General features: G+C 39.3%; 1 protein-coding gene across 9 annotated transcripts in view; it reads left to right on the plus strand.

The window, feature by feature from the left end:
- Positions 1-24,569, plus strand: part of LOC147233545 (inositol polyphosphate-4-phosphatase type I A-like) — a 53,111-nt gene continuing 28,542 nt past the window's right edge. For 8 of the 9 annotated variants that reach the window (XM_086148471.1, XM_086148464.1, XM_086148469.1 and 5 more), the window contains exons 1-4: positions 1-135; positions 22,165-22,395; positions 23,013-23,057; positions 24,337-24,455. In XM_086148471.1, coding sequence (XP_086004597.1) covers positions 22,290-22,395; positions 23,013-23,057; positions 24,337-24,455 — 270 coding nt within the window. In that variant the 5' untranslated portion in view covers positions 1-135; positions 22,165-22,289. Of the gene's footprint in view, positions 136-4,849; positions 4,967-22,164; positions 22,396-23,012; positions 23,058-24,336; positions 24,456-24,569 lie in introns of all 9 variants that reach the window. The other variant, XM_086148465.1, reaches the window with a different exon arrangement.

The raw sequence follows: 24,569 nt of genomic DNA on the forward strand, positions 1-24,569 counted from the left end.
GCTTAGGGCTGTCACTCTGCTGCGACTGCAGCTTGAAGAAGAGGATAAACGGCCAAGTTGGAGCTCCGCTTCCTACAACTCTTAGTTTATTCCTCCGACTCGGATATGTCTTCGGAGATCTGGGACTCGTAGAGGGTAAGTTAAGAATGTTTTCCGTGGATTTTAATTCAAAACAACCGGCGTGGTGACGTCTTGGAGTGTTTAGGGGCTAACAGTTGTAGCCGGGATGTGTTTTCACACAGAGGTGAACTACTTGTCCGCTGGAAGGAACAGCTTCCAAGAAAATAGATCCAATTATTCTGTTATTTTCTACAAACAAAGAAGGATCGATATTTTGTTTTTCTTTTTTTCCTGGGATAGAATACAATGAACCCACTTACACCAATACACACGATAGACCAGTGACTTTAAATGACTGAATATTGGTTTTAAAATGCTTGTTTTTCAAGTTACTTTTCAAAACACATCCGGTTGGAAGGTTTCTATGAGAGTCACTGCCTGCAATATTGTTATGTAACTTAGTTAGGAAACGGTGCAGCCCCCCACCCGTGTGTGTGTGTGTGTGTGTGTGTGTGTGTGTGTGTGTGTGCGCGCGTGTAAACACTCCATTGCAGAGTATCGTTAGCACATTCGTGCTGCTGGTTCTTGCATCCTACAATCTGCAAAAGCCATCTTTAAGAGCATTGTTCATGCTTGAATGGTGATTTGCAGGCATTCAGTCTCCAAGACACTTCAGACACACACACACACACACACACACACACACACACACACACACACACACACACACACACACTTCTCATCTGTGTTTGTGCTCCCCATCAGCGGTGTTGGGTTTCGTCAAGTGAGTCAAGGTCAGCTGGACTTTCGCCTCTTTGGAAGAGCTGATGATGCTCTTTATGAGGTGGAGAGTGACCTGCTTGAGAATGAGGCCTTTACTGTGTGTGTGTGTGTGTGTATGTGTGTGTGTGTGTGTGTGTGTGTGTGTGTGTGTGTGTGTCAGACCTCTGTGCTTGCCAGAGGAAGCAGCAAAACCACATTGAGCAGCTTGAACGTTAAATGTCCTCACAAGTGTCATGCACAAGTTTGACTGTGTCTAGAAGAAGAATAAATTATTTTTTGCCGTCGTGATCATTATTGATTTGACATTAATCCGAATCAATATAAAATACACAAAACACAAACCAGAGTGTAACATCTTCAGTTGGTTATCAGTCACTGTCAACGCTGTCAGTGAAACATTTCAGCACAAAAAGTCAACGCCATCAACAATTTTAATGTGAAAAGAAAGAACTGGCTGTGCACGAGTAGAAGTTTGTTTCGCCATCTGTTGAGGCTCCTCGACTCGAAAAATCCACCTGGACGCCACCAACGCTTCTATTTCAGCCTGAATTTCCCCTTAAATTTTAGTCAACCGTCCCAAACTCAGCAGGAAGAATGACAGCAGCAGTGTGAGTGCAGATCAAGGCTTCCATGTGTAACATCATGTGGACTTTCACCCTCTTAAAAATTCAACAGTTGTGACTTCATCCTTCCAGCCTCTGAGTTTCAGGAAGGCACCGATGAGTCGATTGATTTGTACGATTAACACCAACAACAGGGAGAAGAGAATGGAGAATGACGAAATAAACAATAATAGCCAAGTCACCACTTAGCCTGAGTAAAAGGAGCCACAATATTCTGGATTGGCAACAGGAATGTAAACACACTATTAATGTATCTGTCAAAATGTGTTTTATGAAATTGAAATATGGAAGTGCTTTCTCATAAATTAACATTCCTCTCTGTGTCTGACTCACGAGCCGGTGAGTGTCTCGCTGTGGTTTCCAAATTTTCACAAATTGTGTGGGATTTTTCTTGAACCTGGTGATTCACCAAATTCGAGAAGCTTCACTTTTCGTCCTGACTCTCTGCATAAATTCTAGTGACAACCAGAAACAACAACTAAGTTTAGGGCATTTTGATATTAGGTAATTGGAAATCTTCACTGTAATTTGGTCGAGTTAAATTATTCCTTTGTTTAATGCAGACCAAATGGGTTATTTCCATCTATTTTTTTGGCTCGTTCCCAGATCTATATTTTAGACTTTTAGCGAATAGCTTTGTGTGCTGATCAGCAAAGGTAGTCAAGCCAAACTGAGGAACTCACTGCAGTCACTTCTGAATCCTTTCAGTTCTGCACTTGGTTTCCCAGCCTTTCTCTTATAAGTCTATTATATATGTCTCTTATATATATATTTCTCTTGTATCTTCATACCCTAACTCAGTTGTTTATTTCTATCCCTGTTGGTCTCAGCCCATTCTGCTTATTTTTGTTTATTTTTGTCATTGCTGATGTCACTCTGTTTATGTTCCTATCCTTGTTGTTGTTGTTTTGGTTGTCTTTTTCCCCCCATTCTGTTGTCCATGCTAATGCTCTTTTTGTTCACTCTGCTGTCTATTTATTTTTGGATAACTTTTGCTACCTTTTAATTTTCTCTCTATTTATATTCATATTTATTGATACCGTAATTGTTACGCTGCTGTGACAAGCGGATTTCCCCCATGGGGATCAATAGAGTGTATCTTTATCTTTATATTAACCCATGCATTTGTTCACTGTTTCACCAAAATGTATGATTGTCATTATTTGAGGTTAGCAAGGAAATCTAACCTCTAGCTTCACATGCAGATTGAAATTTGTGCTCTTTTTGCAAATATGAGGCATTTAGCAGATAATTTCCCCAATGTAGCAGGCTCTAAGTGAAGAACAAAAGAGCTGACGCTAACAGAGCTTCATTTACAGCCTTGATTTGAAACCCCACTTTTGGCCTGTCTGTCATCTCTCTGCGTTTCCATGTCCCTCAGTGTGTGTGTGTGTGTGTCACGCACACGCAATTGAGGTGACTCATCAATCTCAAGGGTCGAGCATGAGCCTGTTGATTCATTATCCTGTATTTCTTCCTCTCTATCTTCCCCTCCTCTCTCGTCAGTCGCCGTCAACAAAAACCCACGTGCGCGACAGTTGTGAGGCGTTTGCTGATGCATCACGTCGTCTCCTGCACCTTCCTGTAATGGATGCAGAGAGGAGCTGCATTCTGCTAGCTTAAATAATGAAGACATCGGCGCAGATAGATATTTGGCCAGCTGTGAAAGAGTGTCACACCCTCTTAGCCAGACTGCTAGCGTCACCAGCCTCATCAGGGTTACATATAAAGTAAAACATGGCGCTAAAAACATCTGACAAAATAGAGGGTAGCGTGATCCAGGTTAAAAATATGCACAAAAAATTATGACCACACCTTTAAAAATTTAACAGGAATCCCTTCATTCAAGTATATTTTGCATGTGAAATTGTGAAAGGAATTTAAAACCCTCAAACTGAGTCTCCATACAGAATAATAGATTAGCCCATGAGTAGGAATGTACACGTTGTAATATTCTGCACTAATATAAAGGACATTAAAATTATAATTAGATTAAAGTGACACCCATGAAAATGCTGCTGTTAACTGATCATTGGTCCCTAAAATTAAATCATTTCTAAGAGCGTATTTTGACACAAAGTCAATTTGAGCTAGTTCATCTCTAATTATTTTGCGTGTTTATGTTTTTGTCCTGTTTTTCAAATGCTAACTATCAATCATAAAAAAGAATGAATACCTTTCTGTTTGTCATCCTGCTGTTAAATGTTTACATCCTCAATTTTACAAATGTAGAAAGCTTTCAATATAAAATTATTCCACATTAATTAACAAACATCATTTCACTGCAGAGGATGATATTATTGGATGCTATCAGTAAATCATTTTTTGTTTTCTCCAATTTGCAGAGACAAAAAAAAAGGTTGATAGCCAGATACTAGGTCTTAGAGATTCAGTTGTTGTTTATTGTCTTGTCTAGATGCTCTTAATCCAGTAGAACATGTAAAAACACACGTACTGTATACACGCTGGGCTCCTAATGCCAAAGGGCTCTCAAGCATCCGTCTGATTAATCATTGATGAGGACTCAGGAAAATGGAGAACCTGTGTGTGTGCGTGTGCGTGCATGTGTGCATGTGTGTGCGTGTGTGTGTGTGTGTCCACCCAAGGTTGTGCACAGGCTGCAAGGAATAGGACCATTACATGTTGCATTCTATTTTCTATTGAAAACATTAGATGTTTTACTTTCTAGAAGGGAGATCTTGGAGTTTCTGGTCAAAAAAAAAAAAAAAAAATGTATATATATATATATATATATATATATATATATATATATATATACGTATATATTTTTTTTTTTTGCTGCTCTGAGGTGAAAAGGTATTTGCATCTGCCCCTATTAACTTCTGCTGCCACACACGGAAGGAGGGTTTTTCTTCAGGGAGCAATTTTATTTTCATCCAACAAATAAAATCATATTTTATTTGTTTTTACTTTAATTGGTCATGAATGTAGTGGTTGCACCTTTTATATAATTAGTGCAACTGCTGACTATGGAGATAATGTCTGCCTTGATTGCTGTACTTCTCCGAAGAGGAAGCATAAGTTATTGAATTTCTTATCGTTAAAATTGTAAATATCAGCTCCGTTTGGTTTTTTTTTTTTATTCTTTGCTTTTATGGTTTGTTTTAAACCCTCCGTTCACAGCAGACCACATTTCAAATGAAGCTGACGAGATGAGCTTGGCCTGGGGTCTAAATATATAGTATACTTCAATCTTAGATGCATTCAGGCTTTTAATTTAAAAATAAGAAGGTATTAAATATGTATTCCTGGAAAAAAAAAAAAACATTCGGATGAGTCTGTTACGACAGAGTGATGCTGTTTTTGCTGCACAGGAGACAGCGGAGGGGTTAAACTGATCCAGTGTTTATGAAACTGCTTAGGAGAGAAGAAGTGAGGAGGAGAGATAGCAGGAGGAAGAGGAGGGCCAGGGCATGCAGCTGCTGCAGTGTCTTTGCCTCGTGACTTTGTTTACATCCAGCGGCAGCAGACATCCACGGGTATGTGTGTAGACTCGGACTCTGTGCACGTCGTCACCAGCAAACGCTGATGTCATACAGACACTCTCGAGGGGAGATGAGTGCGAGTTTGGCTTTGTGTCTTGTTTTTTTTTTTTTTAAGTGTGTGCGGACGTGCACTGGAACTGCACCATCATGCTGTGTGCTAGAGGGCTGCCATAAACTCCCCTGTCTGCTGACAGACAATAAGAGATTTTTGTAAAGATGCAGCATGAGGCATCTGTCAGGGACTGAGATGTAGGGAAATTCACATGTGGGATCATTCATTATTACTATTGTTGTTGTTGTTTAATACAAACAATCAGGATTTATCAACGGATAGGCACATGGCATGGCTTTTCTGTGATGACTTCTGTTTGTCTTCCATAGCCTTTTTTCTTTTTTAAATCTTCACATTTTATGGAAAGAAGGGGATTCAAGAACACTCTGTGTTACAGCTTGTAATGCATTTTTATAGCATTTTATAACATTAAAAACTTCAGTGTAATAGTTCAACTGTCTTCTGTGCAATGACCATTTCCTGATTAATACACATAAATACTACATGCAATCATATACATGTACTTGTACATACACATATATATACATTACATTTATTTCTACATGCCTTTAACATTATTTTTCTTTCTTTCTTTTGATCTTTACCATTTTTTTTTTTATTTAATTTGATTATTCTCTACTTTATTCTTTATTTTTACATAGAGTTCTATTTTGATTCTTCCCCTCTTTACTCTTTGAGCAGGAGCTGCTCTCAACAAAAAAGAATTCCCCCTTTGGGATCAATAAAGTGTTCTGATTCTACTTTTACTGGCTTAAAGATGAAGGAAACCAAAGACAATGATATCGATGTCATTACATTTCGACAAACCAATTTGAAAACATTGCTAGTTTTTTAATTGGTTTACAAGTTTAAAAAGAAAGTTCTCCATTTCATAAATTTGTAATATTTTCCTGATAAGTGACAAATGCTGGCAGTAATGTTTGATCATTTTAGCAGAATTTTTTATTCCTTTTTGTCCAAAGCATGTTTGATTGCCATTAGAAAGTGGAGCTGCTGTTTGGAAACATCACTAAAGCACAGCGCAGATGCTTTTGTGGCATGTTCAGTCCAGTTATGTGTTAATAATGCACAGTCTGGTCTTAGTTATCAGGAGGGGGCAAATGAGTTATTGATCTCTAAATCATGATATAAATACATCGAGCCTAAGATGCAAGAGGACCATTTATAGAAGTAGCAAGAAACCGCTGAAGCTCCCCAAGGGAAGGCTGGCGCGATTGTAATCTTTCACGCTGGAATGTTCAAATGTGATTATTTCGGATATATTACTTTCTCGGTATTGTGTAGTGGATATGTCACAAGAAAAAAATCCTGCATCATTTAGAGTAAATGTTCTCGACGATGTTTTTTTTTTTTATTTTTGACCAACAGCCTTTTATAAATTATTCAAAATATTATTCAAAGTACACTCTAATTTTGTTAACCTTTTTTTCCTTACAGAAAATCCAAGTAGTTATTTTCCATAAATAAAGCTTTCCCTTGAAATGCAGATTAATCTGCTTACTAATATTTCAGTCCCTAATGAGACACTGAGATGACTCACCAGTTGGAGTCATTTTGTGTATCGCTATTTTATTTATTTTGTTTTGTCTCTCGATTCTGATGATTCATCAGTTGATGCCCACATCTCCCGGGACCACACAAGGTCAAGGTCACATGGATGGGCGGGAGTAGTGTTATTTAAGTAGTATTTACAGAGGGGAAATAGAGATGCCAGTGTTTTATGTCACTTGCAGCTGTTTTTTTTTATTTCTTAGTTTGTAGCGGCAGTGCCATGACATAAATCATCCGTAGTGTTATAGCCACTGGACACATTAAATAGAGGACAGTGAAGCTTTCAGGATGTTTCCTCGCGGACTGAGCGTCAATCCGTATCAAACTCAACAGCAACATCCGCTCCCATTGCTTAAGAAGACAATCCCATCGATTGTCTTCTTAAGCATTTACACAAATAGCATTGAATGGTTATGTATTTTGACAGGAGGTGGGAGGATATCTGTTCCCATAGATACAAACATCGGAATAAAACCTACCTTTGTTTATGGAAATATGTTTAAATATTGTTTACGAAGCTTGACGTTTCTCCCGTGAATTCCATCTGAAATCTGCTGCGATGGTGAACATTTATGTTGATTTGAAATAAATAAAAAGCAATGTTTCCCTGCTTAGACCAACCGCATTTCCCTGTCTTGTTTAAAAATGAAATAGGAGTGTTAAAAAAGCAGTGATTATCCATCGCAATGAATTCCTGAGGATTTGTCTTATTTGCGGAGGTTTGCGGGATTTTGTTTTACGCCTTCTTATTTAACATTATGTAAACTTTGATTTTATGCTTATTCTTTTTGTCTGTCTTGAGGTAAATGTATTATGGTAATGATTCATCTGCTTGCTGGTTGACTTGTTTGTGGGTGTAGATCACTCGGTGGGAGGATTTTCTGTAAGGTATGGAGAAAATTAATAAAAAACATGACTGGAAGATAGTGAGCAAGAAAGTTTTACAGGGCAAGCAAACATGGTGGAGCAGTTTATGTAACCTTTACTATGTTTGGTTCATCATCAATCAGATTAATGTCAGACACAAGTGGACACAAATAGGGCAGATCTGTGCTCAGTAGGGGATTTGGTCAATCTTAGAGAGGATCAAATGAAAATGCCATATTTTTCTGTCATACCAAAATATCAGCAATGCCTTTCGAGAGCTATGCTTGGACTTTGAAAGCATCCAGAATAGTTCTATAGCGATAGTTTGGGAAACCAAAAGAGAGGCAGAATAGAAGGGGGGCTAGCATAGTAAATACTATATCGTTCCCTCTCCGTGACTCACTTAAAGAATACTGTTTAAATTATTAAGCTTTATCTTTATCGGTACCATCATAGCGGGAGGAAGAAAAAATAAATAGTACAAGTAAATATTAGCTGCGATAGAAGCGGGTAATACAGATGTACTAGCAATTGGCCTTGAAATCAGTGTACGTGTCCATCAATATCCCGTGAACGGTACAGTTTTATGAAACATCCTTAAAGCAGGAGTCCCTGACCCTGGTCTAGACTGTTGACCCAAAGAACTTGAAACCCATTGAACTTCTTGATCTCAACCCCTCCACCCCCACCGTATCGAGACAGAAACAAAAATCGCTGGAGAACTTTTTCGGGAGAAAACAAGCAAACGATGACACTCAACATTATGGTGAATTGATATTTTTGTGCAAAATGATATGCCTAATATAGAGTGTTATTGTCGTATTCCAATTAAATATTGTGAACTGACAGAAGTTATTATTACTATTATTATTATTTGAACCCCCTCGCCTCTTACCAGTCCATGGAAGCATTTTCATGTATGAAACTTTGTATTATACAGATCCCACTGCCCAAATGCAACTAGAGTATACCCTTGTTTTTCCCAGGGGTTACGTTCCAAAAAGAACCCGTGATAAGCAAAATCCGTGAAGTAGAAACCTTTATTTTTTTTTTACAATTATTATATAATTAAATACTCTATTATACATTGAAAAGAAAGAACAAACATTATACAGGCTCAATCATTTGTTTCACAAATAAAAGTACTGTACTTTAGAAACGTTTTTTTCAACAAATAACTTCTGTACTGTACTGTCAAATAATAACTTTAATCATCAATGTGAACAGAAGGCTTCAAATTGCGGAGATTAGCACTGCCCACCGCGACCTTACTGCTGCTGCGAAACTTATTGCTGCTGTCGTCCTTACTGTTTTTTTCTTCCTTCTTTATGGAACGAACGGAAGATTCATTACTTCCGTAATGCTGACCTACAGCCGCATAGCTTTTACCTTCCCTTAGCATGTCCAGAAGTTTAACTTTATCTGCGATAGATAGCATCTTACGCTGCCTTTTGGGCCCTGCCGCAGGTGCTTTTGTCGGTCCATGGCGTTTGTCAACATTATTGGTTTTAGAGAAACTCGAAATTGCTTTTAGCCAATCAGAATGCAGAACACAATGCACGATGCAAATCCGTGAAAAGTAAACCGCGTTATAGCGAGGGATCACTGTATACTATTTGACTCCTACCTCTTGGCCAGTCTACGACTCGCAATGAATTGCATCGATAACGTCTCATCATGGGCTCTTCGGAGTATGAAACCAAAAATTTGGTCAAGTGGTGGAAGTTGAAGCTGTTTTGAAATCTTTGGGATTGTCTAGACTAGAAGCGCAGTTTCAACCGGCGTCATCGTTTCAGCCCAAGAGTGGCTGCAGTCCCTCGTCCTTGTCAGCAGCTCTCGATCGATCACTTCCCATCATCTCACGAGAGCTGAGGCTGGCAGGGTTTTTTGTCATTGTCTCAAAAGGTTGTTAAACTTGACCAAGCAGCTGACTTCTGCTTTCAGAGGCACAGATTGACCTCATCAGATCAGTAGATCATGGGGAGAACCTTAAAAAGTCGAAAACTTGTATTATATAACAGCATTTCTCGGAATAGTACTGCTTGTATGGGTATTGAACAGAGCCTGGTATTTCACCCTGGGAATTTGAGATTCTGTTCAATTCACTAACCATCTGGTCATCAAAGAAAAATGTCAAAGAAGTAAAGCTTTTTAAGTTGGAATTCTTTCTTTTCTGTTTTTTCAAGTGTCTTCTTAGCTGGCCGGGACCAAATTTTCATGCAAAATATGTACATGAAAAATTGTTGATTTTCAGTTTGTTTTGCTTTTGTATTTCTTTTTAAAATTTCTGGTAATATTTTGTCAATTATTAGCAATATTTAACATAGTCATTCTTAATTTTCGACCTATTTTGAACCAATTTTAGGTTATTATCATAAGACATAGTCATAATTAGGTTGTTTTATTCTATTTCGTGAACAAAAGGTGAAAACCACGTGTCAGGTACGGAAGTTTTATTTCGACAATTGCACTTCTCGCTTGCGAATGTTCACATAGATACCAGGACTGGGGGCTGCGGCGAGAGCAGTTGTGCCTTACTGACTCATTGGCAGGTCTTAAAGAAGCGCGGGGAGTTACACAGTCAACTTCCTTTTTTTTTTTTTTATAATGTCTCAAAACAGCATCGTATATTTAGGTCAGTTTACAAGTGCTCTTTATGCTTGTTTTGTAAGACGTCGTCTGTTTGTGTTGCACCTGCAGATAAAGGCTCACTGCAGGTTACTGTTACCAACCAGAGGGACTCTTGGAAGATCCTTCCTGTCATAACAAAACAAAGTGTTGGTAGTTTTAGCTGCCTCTCATTCTCTCTCAGTCTCTCACACGCGCCGCTAACTTACAGAGGTTTTCCTCACTTTGTTCCTCACCCTCAGCTGAATTATTAATCACAAATGTCTCATGTTAACATATAATGCATGAGAACATTTGATTTTCCTCCCGGGGACCCTGGTGTTTCTGTGAGTCAGCAGCGCCATTAGTTTATTACCAGCATAGATATGCTCCTTTTTTTTTTTTGTCAAGCACGGGGAAAATACATTTTGTATCCAGGCACTTTTCTGGACCGTCGAATCAATAATCTGTTCACCCAGTAACACCCCTCATAATAAAAGGTGAAAGCGCTTTCAATAGTAAAAATTATATTTTCAAAGATTCAGCTACGACCAAGGGGAAAATCCATTACTGAGAAAACGGTCAACCATAAACAGTCTGCTCAGCAATTTCATTTTCTATGTGATATGTTTGACTTCCTTTACTGTAACCTGAGCATCTGTAGCTACCGCACATATAAGATAAAACTATTTACATAAGAAACAGCCTGGACAGCTTTGTGTTGTATGTCTGCATCAACAGGACACATCTGTTTCATTTTTAGCTGTGCAAGTTTGATTAACATAGTAAATCCTTTCCTTCTCTTCATCCAAAACCTAATTGGTTTATTTATAGGACATCACCATGTTTATTTTGCATTTATTTATTATCAGTAAGACGTTAATATCAACAAATACTCCTAAATAGATTTTCTACCTTCAGTTTGCAGCTTAAAAGGAGCCAAGATCTGATATTTTATTATTGTCGGTTTGAGGAAGGTCAGACTTCGATGCAGCACCGTTTTCAGTTGGTTTCAGTGTTTTCTTTTAATCAAGCAGCGCAGTCCTAATATAGACCGTAACCTCGGTACTTTGAGATTTGATCGGTGGTTTGAAGAGTGTGCTCTGTGTTTGTAGGTGCATTAGAAAGAGAGAGAGATGCTCATATGCTCATTTTCATGTGAAAGGGCTACAGCTGCTCTGCCCCCCCTAAGGAAATTATTCATGCTTTATTCTAATGCGGACCCCAGATGGCACAAACTCACAGGGACACCTTTATTATTGCTTAAACGCAAAGCAACACGAAGGCGAATCTGTATTTGACAGAACCTCTATCACTGAATCGAGCCGTTGTAGTTTTTGGCGTCGAAGAGCTGATCAACTTCCTCCTGCGGACGCAGGATCATTTGTCTGTCGGATCACGGTTAGCTTGAAGAAGTTCATAACGCAGGAAAGAAACGGCACGAGAAAAGCCCGGTCTGAAGAGACTGTATCATTTTTCACCGTAAGAAATCTTGGCAGGAAAAGAATTGGCACTAAAAGCCTAAGGGAAGGACGGCGAGGGCAGACAGCCGCTGCACAGTCCCACCACGTTCTACCAATCAGTTTGAACACGGCAGACAGAAGATGGTCTTTTTAGAAGTCCTTGTTGCAATAATCCTGCCATAAACACCTGGTGTTAGTATTAAAACCTAGGACTTTAGCATCCATATCTTTGGTTTACGGCACTATTAGGCACAGAGCTGAATCAGTGCTGTGTGACTTCCTTCCTTCCTCATCCATCGCTGAGCTGTATTTAAACGTTTACATCACCGTGTCCGCACAATGAAAGCATAATGTCCCAGATCGACTGTTAACAGTTGCCGTTTATGCTTTATGATAAATTCTCACAGTATGTTCACAGTATGTGCAATAGTTCCATTGTCTTCTGTGCAATAAATGTTTTACTGTACAACAACCCCTACTTATGCACATAATTACTACATGTAGTCATGTACTCGTAAATACACATCTATATACGTTACATATATTTTACATACCTTTAACTTTATTTTTATTTATTTATTTTGATATTTACTGTTCTTTTTATTTTATTTTTATTAATCACTATTTTATTCTTTTTTTTTTTTTTTATTTACTTTGTGGCGGCAGCTGCTTTCAACGAAAAGCAATTTCCACCCAGGAGATCGATAAAGTATTCTGATTCTGAACACCTGAAATTTGTCCAGACATTTTACCCTGAAGAAATGACAGTGCTGACCTCATCGGAGCTTGATGGTGGATTAGAGTTGACGTGTTTCAATCAAGGTTGGCGAGGGAATTAAAAAAAAAAGAAAAAAAAATGGATGCTTTCAGCTTTATTGACCACAAGTTGAAGGCTGGTCCCGCGTCTTACACCAGCTTTGTCACATGTACTGCAAATAAAAAACACAAGGTACCGTACATTTAAAAAAAAAAAAAAAAAGTATCATTAATTTTTGTAAAATCTCCTTATTTTAATTGATGAGTTATTCCTTGTTTTCATTTCAGTCTCTTGTAAATCTTGTTGCACTGGAATTACTTTAAACACATGATATCTGGAAAGGAACCGACACTCGACATAGATGCAACATAATGAGTTGAAATTAAGGGGTAAATAATCAAGAAAGTGACTAGATATTTTAAGTGTAGTCGGTGTGTAAACTTTGCCCATTGAAATCATGTTGTCATAAGACACGGGAATGTTCTTATTGATTCTTTGCAAGACAGTTCAGTGATACATTTAGCAGAAAGGTGAAAACAATGTACCAGAAACAGCACCTTATCCCAAATTACGCAACTCACAAACAAGAAAGTAAGTAAACGGAAAAGGGACAAATCATTGTGATACAAAGACGAAGCACCGTCTCTTTATATATGAGGAATTCTTCGCAAGGAAAGACAGTTCAGTGTTACTTACAGAAACAGTATTTTCTCTTTGGCGTCATTATCTGTGTAACGTTTCTGCGCAAACAAAGAGGAATAGCTGTTTCTCTCAGGAAACTTCACTGAAAAAGACTGTAAACTCATTTTATTAAACTTCCCGGAGGCGAGAAGATTATTGAATTTCATCTATAATCCCTTTGAAGCACAACTCCAATCCCTGCCTAACCTTTTGTGACTGCTGGATCCTGGTCAGTGCCATAATTCACTCTGGATTTATTATTACAAGGCAGTGTAATGGAAACTTTCTTCCACGCAGTGCAGAGCTGGGTGTTTAAACTCCTACCTAATATGCCAAGATGAACTCTAGCCTGTCACTTCTGGCCAGCGACAGTCCAAGACTGTAAATACCATAGAGACAGAACAGAAACCAGTCCGATTGTATTCTGAATAGCTCTCCATTCAAGCGGCTGCAGAGAGCACAACCCCTGAGCCGTAAGACTACAGCCGATTCCAAAACTCGACTTGTACTTCCGTACGAGTGTGTCTGCGGAGGTTCTCGGTCTTCCAGGTCACGGTGTCTTCTTGTCGAAATTTTCTTGTTGTGGCTGCTGCACTTGAATTTCTTCACTTGAAGACCTTTGACCCCTCACCCGAGAGGCTTCTTCACTTCTAAAGACTAGTTTCCGAATATAACTGTCGGGGTTTCGGGCAGGTCTGGGTTATGGTGGCTTGTTTTGTAAATGAAAGAGTTGATAGGCAGAAGCTTGGTCTAAGGGGGTCGTTATGCTAACGGAAGTGTCGTTCTTTGGGACAAAAGAGCAACTTTTGTGGGATTACCTGGATTGGTATGTGAAAAGGAAAAGCTAAACAAAGAAGTGATACCTGTTGGATCGCACAACTAAGGCTAATCTTTTTTTGCTGCTGCCTGTTTGGGTTTATGCCAATATGTTGACCCTGACTTTGACTTCTCTGTCCGCATGGGTGCAGATGAGCCTGGACCGGGTGTGCAAATCCATCTTTGTATCGATCCCAGTACGGCGTTATACGTTTTTGAATGGTTGCATCTGAGGCCTCCTTTGTTTTGACAAAGATGGCTTCTTTGACTCCTCTCTCGAACCAGAATACGGACATTGCTGTCTTCAAACAAGCGTGAACCGAAACTCTTCAAAATCCAACTGTTTGCTTTATGCTATCTTGAACACGATGTCTTCATTAGCTATTAACCGGTATCTACTTGCTAAAATGGTACTGCACACCTCATTTACCTGAACTTCAGCTGTCAGTGGGTAGCTGCTGTCTGCAGGTGCACTGTTTGACCATCCAATACATCCCCAGGGAGGGAGAGCTGCATGAATTTTACAGCAGCCCGTGTCTATATTATTCATAATAAGTGTCAAATGGCATTGTGTATTTTTACGGCGGTAGTTCACTTTCTCGTGTTTTCAAAAGAGTAGCTCTAACAGCCCTCAAAGCACAAACTGCTCAGCGGCAGCTGCAAACATCAGTTAACAACCTGCTGCTTCAATAGCAGAGCATAAAGAGTCTGATGTTTCCCCCAGGAATCCTCAGACGGCCAAAACAGATGAAAAGAAAAAAGAGCCAACCCAGGATTAAAATTCATGGTGTGAAGTGGAGTCCATTTCAGTGTTTTCCCTAGTCTGGATGGGTACACAAGCTCAAACAGCTTTGAATATCATGAAAGCTTGTTCAAAGATTTGCCTGCATCACATGTTTTGGCAAACAAAAAAGGAATCACACATCACTAATATGAACCAACTGCGCCGCTCCAAGCCACATTATCTCAGTTTTATGTGATTGAGATAGTGAAAATACAACAAGGCGTAATGTAGTCATTCAAATACATCAGTGTAGATTGATTGCGAAAAACAAACAAACAAAGAATCTTGAACCGATCTTGGATTTGACGTCAGTATGTCGAGGTAGCGGTCGACAAGGTGACTTCTGTTACTTTTCTTCTGGACAGAATTTCCCTGTGGAATGAGCAGTGACCAGACCTGGCCAGCATATTTGTCACATTCAATAACTCTACCCCACACTGTTTATTGACAATAGAGTATTTTATCAAGTAATGCTGTCGACAGTAGAATAGAGTGGTCTTGCATGCATTTGTTTTTATCAAATATTTCAGGGCATTTTTACTTCAGTTTCAGCCTAACCAGGTAGAAGGAAAAATATTTCAATATTCATTAAAAGCCAGTTGTAAATACACAACAGTTGAATGATGACTTTCTATTGACTTAATCACAAAATCAGTTCATTTCAAAGTGAAAGTCTGCTTTATTATTAATTTGTCCCCATGTACTGGACATACAAAGGAATGGAGATGATGTTTCTCACAATCCCACGATGACATGAAATTGACAAAATAATAATAATAATGATAATAATAATAATGATAATAGAGTGGAAATCAGCAATAAAGTGCACTGTTCCATTCGATCAGGGATCAGCAGTTTTTTACCACTCAGAGAGCTCTTTTGATGTTTCCCAACAATAACAAAAACACCGGGAGCCACACAACCCTTTTGAAATTTAAAATGAATTAACACGGCATGCAACGTTTATTTATTTATTTATCTATCTACTTACTTACTTACTTATTTAGTTATTTATTTATTTATTTATTTATTTATTTATTTTTGCCTTTATGCTATTTACGAACAAAAGGTGTGTTGCATTTTTTAACAACTGGGAGAAAACAAAATTCCATTTCTACATGCAACAAAAGCTTGAGAAATCTGGAAATTAAAAAAAAGAAGTTGGGTTTAAGGTTACTTTTGAGCAGAATACTCAATGTCTATTTGAGTCCTTCTTGTATTTATGAAAAAAAAAGAAAGCAGAACATAAATTATCCACCGGCAGCAAACCAAAAAATGCCATCCTCTCTCTGTGTGCTGTCATGCTTTTACTTGTGCGTACAGTCACTTATGAAGAGCGACAAAAATATTTTAACACGTTTTATTTAGATCGTACAAGATCGCCATAATCTTCAATTTAAAATAACATTTAAAAATCAACGATCTAAAATTACATAAAAAATAATTAAATACTTGTTAATTATTTTCAAAAACCTCAGGGAGCCACATCAGAATAGACCCTGCATTAAACAGTAAATATTAAACTATGAAGTATCAAGTCCACGCAGACTGATATTTTACAGCATTAGAGAGTAGCAGTTGTTTTTATTTGTGTGTACAGTGGTATAATGGTATATGGTACAATAGCCGCATGATGGTTTTCTCAGTGCAAAATGGCAGTGATGCAAAAAAAAAGAAGAAAAAAAAGTGGTCATGTTTTGATATTTTCGTTTGAAAATTGATAATAACTGGAAATGAATACTATTTTTTCATGATGGTCTTCTCACTGCAAAATGGCAGTGGTGCAAAAAAAAGAAGAAAAAAAAGTGGTAATGTTTTGATATTTTAGTTTGAAAATTGATTATAAATGGAAATGAATACTATTTTTTCATGATGGTTTTCTCAGTGCAAAATAGCAGTGATGCAAAAGAAAAAAAAAAGAAAAAAAGGTGGTAATGTTTTGATAATTTAGTTTGAAAATTGATAATAGCTGGAAATGAATACTATTTTTTCATGATGGTTTTCTCAGTGCAAAAAAGCAGTGGTGCAAAAAAAAAGAAGAAAAAAAAGTGGTAATGTTTTGATATTTTCATTTGAAAATTGATAATAACTGGAAATGAATACTATTTTTTCATGATGGTTTTCTCAGTGCAAAATGGCAGTGATGCAAAAAAAAAAAGAAGAAAAAAAAGTGGTAATGTTTTGATAATTTCGTTTGAAAATTGATAATAACTGGAAATGAATACTATTTTTTCTTTTAATATTCAAAGGCATGTGATTTTTCCAGTCCTCCAGCCGTCCATCAGCGAATCCTTTGTCGACAGACGTTCTTGCAGATTCTCGCTGCTGCTGTTTTTAACAGTCGGTCAGGTTTGGGGCCTCGTCATGGCTCCGCGCTCAGAGTGAAACCTCTGCTGGGGCTCCGTATCTGAAAGACCTCTTGGCAAAGAGGATCTTGCAATAAGTGGTTTAACCATGTTTGGTCAAAAAGACTCTCACTATGCTGTCATCCCCCCCAACCCCAATCTGTCACTCTTATCCAAGGCTGAAACTGAAGATGAGACACTAGCTGCAAACACACAAGCCCTAATATACATAACTATACACACACATAAACACACACACACAGGTAGAATCAGGCAAACAAACAGCATCGTTGTTCTAGTTGATTACAAATAGATGTAGCTAGATTCCTGAAAGTCTTCATACCATAACTGGTCAATAAGCTTCCGTCCAGACGACGTTCCATAACCGTTATTTCCAAAGCTCTTCACATCTGAAAGCGGACGTCAAAATGTTCTCCAGACCGATAGAGATAATCCCTCACGTTGCGCTAAAAAAACAGCTCGTCCCGTAAGCCCCTTTGATTTCAATCTTCTGATTGTTTTACGTCCGGCTGCTTAATTCTTTTTCTTCGGTTCTGTTCGGCGCCGATCCCTCTCGATTTGTTTTGAAGGCCCAAACCACAGATGGTGGTTTGACACCCAGCCACACTGGTGCAATTAGTTTTACTGCAGCTAAATATGCGACGGTATCCACATCTTTAATTATTTAACTCGCCACAGATTTGACTGACTCACACCGCCCACAGTATTGCAGCTGTGGAAGATACGCATAACCTTATCTTGAATTGAACCCAATCTTTCAGCACCGGGTAAATGTCAACACTGTGATCGGCTTCCTGTTGACTTCTTTCTCCTCAGGAAACTGTCTCTATTGAAGTTACTGACATATTGCTCTCTCTCTATCTATATATATATTTAAACTGCTCAAAAAAATAAAGGGAACACATAAACAACACAATGTAACTCCAAGTAAATTACATTTCTGTGAAATCAAATTGTCCACGGTAGTGTGTTTTTTCACTTTAATTTTGAGTGTAACTCCAAATCGGGACCTCCATGGGTTCATAAATTTGATTTAAATTAATCAATTTTGTGTGATTCAGTTGTCAGCACATTCAATAAGAATATTTCATTTATTCAGATGAATGTATTATTTTAGTGTTCACTTTTTTGAGTAGTGTATATATACATATATATAGATAGAGAGAGAGAGAGTATTGTCTAATTGAATTGCTGAAAATATTGTGTAATACTTGCAAATGCTACAACTACCAGTGTATCAACTTGAGGGTTATTGTTTTTTTTTTTAAGTTTTAAATTTCAAAACCGATATTGAAACACCAAAACTTCAGTTATTTACTAAAACACTTTTACACTCCTTTTGAGATGGGTCTTGCCTTTTTTTGAAGAAAAAGATGATTCACAAAAACAGGATATCGGGCTGAATGGAAAGAAAAGTCATGGTGCAAATCGTCTGGTTGTGGCACAACATTCTCACATCTTTGTTTCTGAGTTCACGGCCTTCAACTACTGTTCCGTTCACGATTACAGCGAAGACTGTCTCATATTCTTCAAGATAAGTGCTCTTATCTTCTCCATACCATTGATATTTATGACCGTGATCTACATCCTATGTCTTACACCTTTTCTAAACTTTTTCTGCTGTGCTTACATTTGACCTTTATTTCTTTACTGTAATTTCCGGACTCTTTGAGCCGCTACTTTTTTCCACAGGCTTTGAACACTGCGGCTAATTTATGGATTTTTCGGAGCAGATGAGCTTCATGCCGCCAAAACATTTAGCTTTTTCATCAGCCATGTTACAGGCACTATTCAGGGAAAAAAATATATATATATATTTTTTTTTTGATTAAGCATTATTTACTTAAGAATATTAAAAAAAAGTTTCTCTGTGACATATTTCTGTATAAATATATCATGTTACAATGTGGACACCTGCGGCTTATAACTAAGTGTTGCTGATCTATGTACACACAATTTTTTTTTCAGCCGGTGCGGCTTATATTCAGGTGCGCTCAATAGTCCGAAAATTACGGTATTTTATTTATTTTGATTTAGTGTCATTGACAGAAACAAGGCTGTCACCCAAACATAAGACATGGCTTTCTTTCTTTGCTACTGCCTGCTTGGGTTTAGGCCAATATGTTGACCCTGACTTTGACCTCTCTTTGTCCGCATGGATTTTGAGGATAACTGACAAGAGCGAGAGGTTAGATTCTTCAATCATCTGTGCAGCCCTCGATGGCCTCGCAAATAAGTACGGGCTCCCCTGGTTTAAAGTAAGGCGGCACTGCTGCAGAGATACCTTGCTAGGCGGAGTAAATTTGCAATGAAAAAGGCGCCGTGGCTTGACTTGAAAGACGTGCTTGATAAAAAATTGACCCTCAGGAGAAAGAACTGGGAAGTGACTGTTATAAAGGTCCAAAGATGCCAATCAAAGATTTGTAAATGAAGCCGAGGCAACAATATGGACAAATTTCCAAATATGGTACATCATGTATGTCCTGAAAATCATTCAGAGTGTTTTAACATTTTTTTAGAGGGGAATTACCTTCATTGGTTAGCCGGCTTGTTTATATCCCCAGTTGCAGTAACCCACTCTGAAGCTCCATGTTGAGTTTTGTATGTCAGGAGGCTGCGGCCCAGATTTTCTACACTCTATACATCATGTGTACGTGACCCAGTTCTTGTGACTTACAAATCTATAAACACTACTTGAAAGACTAAATTTGGAGTTCCCTTTTATGGAAGTTTCCCCCCCTCGGTAAGGTCTTTTAGAGGGCTTGAGATGGAGCAATATGAACGCAAAGTTTTACACAATATCATTTACACACAGCAACGCAAACTGCAGAACCAATCTTCAATTTACCATCCATAAAATTTTAAATAAGTGTTGAACTGAGAAGGTGTTCAGGGAAGCGATATATACAACAGTAAGACCCATATTGCAAAGCTGTAACCCCGCATATGTTGTAAATAGCTGTTAGAAATGGTCGTTGATGTGTTACAGAAGTGAAGTTGTTGGGTAAATTACCTTTGATAGAAATGAACACGGTGGAAATCAATCGCATGCATTCAGTCGATGGACTCCATGTAAATCAGGTGGAGTCCCTTCTGAACCAAATAAAGACAAATTTTCATCCGTGACAGATGTGGGACTCAAGACCCAAGCGAGACAATCTGCCGCTAGCAAGGGAGCAGCGTGGCTCACCTGCCTGAAAGTAGGCCGGCGACTCTTAACCCAGAACCACAATTAAAACGAGACCAATGTGAGGACGCGTTTTCACGAGATGCAACCTCACCTCACATATCTGCCATGAATTATCGCCTCCTCTTTGAATAGCAGCCGTGTTCTTTGTCTCCTTTAACCGCTGCAGATCCAGGACCCCAAGTCAACCTAGGAGTAAACCTGGGCTCCGGTTTTACTCCTAGCACGTATTGACTTACGGTCACAGTAAACCGTCCGCATCCCCGGTGTGTGCATTGCAGTGGCGTCACAATCAGGTGCAATTTTATTTCAGACAGCGGTTGAATTGTCTGTTTGATGCTCTGTAATCGATTTAAGGCTTTTAGTCGCGGATGATAATGTCAGCAAATATCGGGTCTCCAGCTAAAAAGGCAACAAATCGTTTTTCGAAAAAGATTTATTTCGGAGATAAACATTGACTGTTAGGAGAGCTGGGCCCGGTATATATTTGTGATTTCACACGAGGAACGAATGGTTGGAGCGAGTTGATCTTTGTTATTTACAGCAAGAGAGACGGTCATAAGCGAGTCTTTTGCCGTTGTGGTTGTTTATTCCGTCTGATGCTATCGGCCCTCAGAGGACAGTTTTTGTTGGCATCCTGGGTGTAGAAACTGTCCTGCACCAGCAGAGTCTTTGAATTTTACTTTCGTCTTATGGTTAACCTCAACTTCTCACCCACTCGTTTCACGGCAGAGAGCAGAAAGCTCTGCTGTGACACGTAAGGATGCTGTAGAACCTGCTAAGAACATCCGTTTGATGATCACCAGCAAAAAGTCTGAGCCATCGATTCCATCACAAAAAGCATTTGGTGTTTTTTATTCTTCTCTCCATTGCTGTTCTGATATGCATGTTAGCAGCAACTATTAAAATACTATCGGAAAGATTAATTGATCTATTCATCTTTCCGATGGTATTTTAATAGTTTCCTTGGAAACTGTCATCACACCAAGAATCAGCTCTGATTGGCTGGATCGATTTTTGTTGTAGCACAAACTGAATGGTGCTACTGTTGTTACTAAACATCTGGTAGAAACTCTATGTGATGGTTCAGGAAATTAAAATAGTAGTTGTCGCTTACTCTTCACAAAATTCCACCGCAGCTTTGACCTCACACGCCTCCGACAGCAAACCGAGTGACGTTCGAACAGTCAAACAAAGAAAGGCTGCCGAAATCTAATCCCGAGTGTGGTCTAACTAGACCGCAGCTCCTCTCCTCTGGAGCAAGCCGCCGTCCCTCGCCATCGCTGCAAATAGGCTAATTGCTCTTTTTACTAAAATGGGGCGGGGGGAACGATGGACGAGAGCGGCGGCGGGACGACGTCTCACGCGGGCCGAAGCCTTCGGGGAGGGGGTTCAACTCCCCGGCAGAGGAAGGCGGGGGGCTCGAAGAACATCGGCAGGAAACCTTGCGAGAAAATTGAAGAAGTGGGCGAGCCCTCTGAGCTTTCAATCGTCGGACGTTAAAGAGGAAGAGAGGAAGAATTTCTATGGCAACGTGTTTTGTGCAGAAAACTGCACTCCCTCAAATGTGTTGATGTCGACAGCCGAATGCAAATAAACGCCCTCAAGATGACGTAAAAACCGAAGCAGTACGAGAAGACTCATACTGACGGACACGTGCAGCCGTCTTCGCGCCCCCCCCCCCCCCCCGGCTCACTCGGCTTCATCCTGTCTCTTCAAAACCGGAGGATGTTAGTCAGACCCCACAGTTCTGAGGAGAAAACGCATTTCAGAAGAGAATGGATGGATTAAATAAGCTGCCAATATGACAGGATGGATGGGATTTGCCAAATATATGGACTTCCAGGAAAAATCATCCTGACAAAAACTGTTTGCTCTCTAAGTCTGAAAGGCTGACTTCAGAATTGGAAAAATTGATCATGACATGAATTTGCATTCTTGTTTCTCCCGTAGCTTTTTAACCAGACGGGTCGTCCTTCCTCCAAAAACTGCTCCCTCTGCCTAATTTCCCTCTTTCCCTTCTCGTCTCTCTCCATCCAGAGTGTTTTGAAGTGACGCCGTAGCGCAACAGTGGAAGGAGGGGCCCGTCACATGGGAGTGTGTGACTCCGTGCGAGAGGGTGTGTGTTCAGGCCTCCTGCCGTCGCCCGCTCTTCCCGGACCGGCATGGCGGGGGGCAGAGAGCGAGGTTCCCGCATCCAGAGGCCGTGGTCGGTGTACCGGGCCAACACATTCGAGCTGTCCAGCGAGATGATCGGCTTGGCTCTGGCAGGTAAACACGCCAAAGAAATTGTCCCGCTTGTCGAGAAGTATCAACCATTTAATGACGCTAAGATTAGTTTTATCGTTCTAGTAATATTCTCCAAATCTTTATTTCAAATGTTTTTGCATGACACTAATAATAAATTGAAACATCAGACCAGATAGGTACATCAGCATTGGTAAAATACTCAATAATTATTTTATAAAAAGTTTGATACTTTGACTGGAAAAGGGCTTCTCACATGTAGAATTGGGATAGTGATGATTTTTGTTAGTAAGACAATAAAATAAAAACGTATCATTTGACATGAACACAAAAGATGAATGTCAGTGTTTTAATTGACGTTAATATTTAATGCCTAATTCAAGTGATGTCTATTCTATTCACACCCTGCAGCTACTCTCCCTCTGTCTCTCTCACACACACACACAAAACACACACACAGGCAAGATAAACCACTTGTGTGGGATGTAATAGCCTTCTTTCACAGTCGCCCCCCAGCCGACCGTAAAGATAATCTTATCGAGGATCGGTTAGAATTATTGTCATTTCATGCTCTACTTTTATTATTTTATGTCATTTATATTTTTTTCAAAGTGCCGTGTTGTTGTTTTCTTCTGTTCCAGGAAACAGTCAGGATCCAGATGAGCCCGTGCTGGAGTTCAGCGTGGGTGAGTAACGCTTGGATCTCACCCGGCGCTTGCAGTGCTCTCTTTTCATTTCACTATTCGCTGGTTTTATTGGCAGTCATTAGAACTTTCACTGCCAGGTTCTCCCCTTAAAAAAAATTAGTTCCAAGAGGAATCCTACAATTGATTATAAACACAAGCGGGCCGTACGAGATAAAGATAAGATAAATGCTGACTATGACTGAGTTTAACGGTTTCCTGACGATACTTTGGGGTTCCGCGGAGGGTCAGTGTCCGTCAGACTCTGACCTTCACGGCCCTTAGGCTTCGCCTCCTCCAAATTGATTCCTTGCTGTTTTAATTATACGTGTTAAGGTGATTTCCTGCTATTTTTCCTGCTATTTTTGCTGATTTGAAGACTTTTTTTTGTCGATATTCAGATTTTCGGTTGCTGAATTTTAGTTGTTTTGTTTTTTTCAAATGATGTTCTGAATGCATGTGATGCTTTGTCCGAAACAGTTTTGTAAAATCAGAAAACACAAGATATTTGTTGTACATACCGTTAAACTGCTGAAGATCCTCTCCATGGTTTCAAATCCCCTGCAAGTTTGCAAGCAGGGTCAGTATTGACCTAAACCAGGGATGGGAAAACTTTTTGCCTCAGGGGCCGCATTGACTTTTAAGATTTGACAGACAGCCAGATCAGCACAAGATACGATACATATGAAAAAAATAAATATATTAATTAATTAAAAACCATTCGTTAACAGCACATATCGGACTTTGACATTTGCTTTGAAAATAAAACCAGCTTGGTTTTGAAGGCTCTGAGGTCCAGTTTTTCCCTTTTAGCTCCACGTCCAGTTCATTCATGTGTGTCACTATGTCCACAGTAAAGGATAAATCACGAAGCCAATCTGTGCCATTCAGCTCAGGAAAATTCTCAAGTAGCTCCAAAAATTAAATTATCTCCTGTTTGAGCTCCCACATTCATTGATCCAATCATTCAATCATTCACATCAAAAAAAAAACAAAAAAAAACACTCACTAACCCAAGCTTACTGTTCTGTATATTTCCTGTGCATCTTGTATTTGCAAGTGTTATTTGCAGTCCTTATGTCCTCTATTGTAAGTCGCTTTGGATAAAAGCATCTGCCAAATGTAATGTAATGTAACATCAAGTATGAATTCTGTATCGATCTTTGGCGGGCCGGATGAAAATGGCCAATGGGCCGGATGTGGCCCGCGGGCCGTAGTTTGCCCAACCCTGACCTAAACAGTGTGTGTGTGTGTGTGTGTGTGCCTGTACATGTTTGGCTAGCCTGCACAGACCTGCTGACTCCATCTCTGGATCGAAAACCCAACAGCTTCGTAGCGGTGAGCTGCACCACGCCTCCGCAGGCCTTCTGGACCAAACACGCCCAGACAGAAGTCATCGAGGTGCCACTCCGCAACATGTTTAATTACTATGAGCTTAAGCGAGAGGTCTCTGAGTGTTCTCTCCACAGGATATGTTCCCTCTAGAATCCAAAAAATGTAAAATGGTGTCATTTC

The sequence above is a fragment of the Fistularia commersonii genome, chromosome 6 (genome assembly GCF_037954325.1).
Source record: "Fistularia commersonii isolate RoL2024-O1a breed Wild chromosome 6, RoL_Fcom_v1.0, whole genome shotgun sequence".
In the NCBI taxonomy this organism is placed as follows: domain Eukaryota; kingdom Metazoa; phylum Chordata; class Actinopteri; order Syngnathiformes; family Fistulariidae; genus Fistularia; species Fistularia commersonii.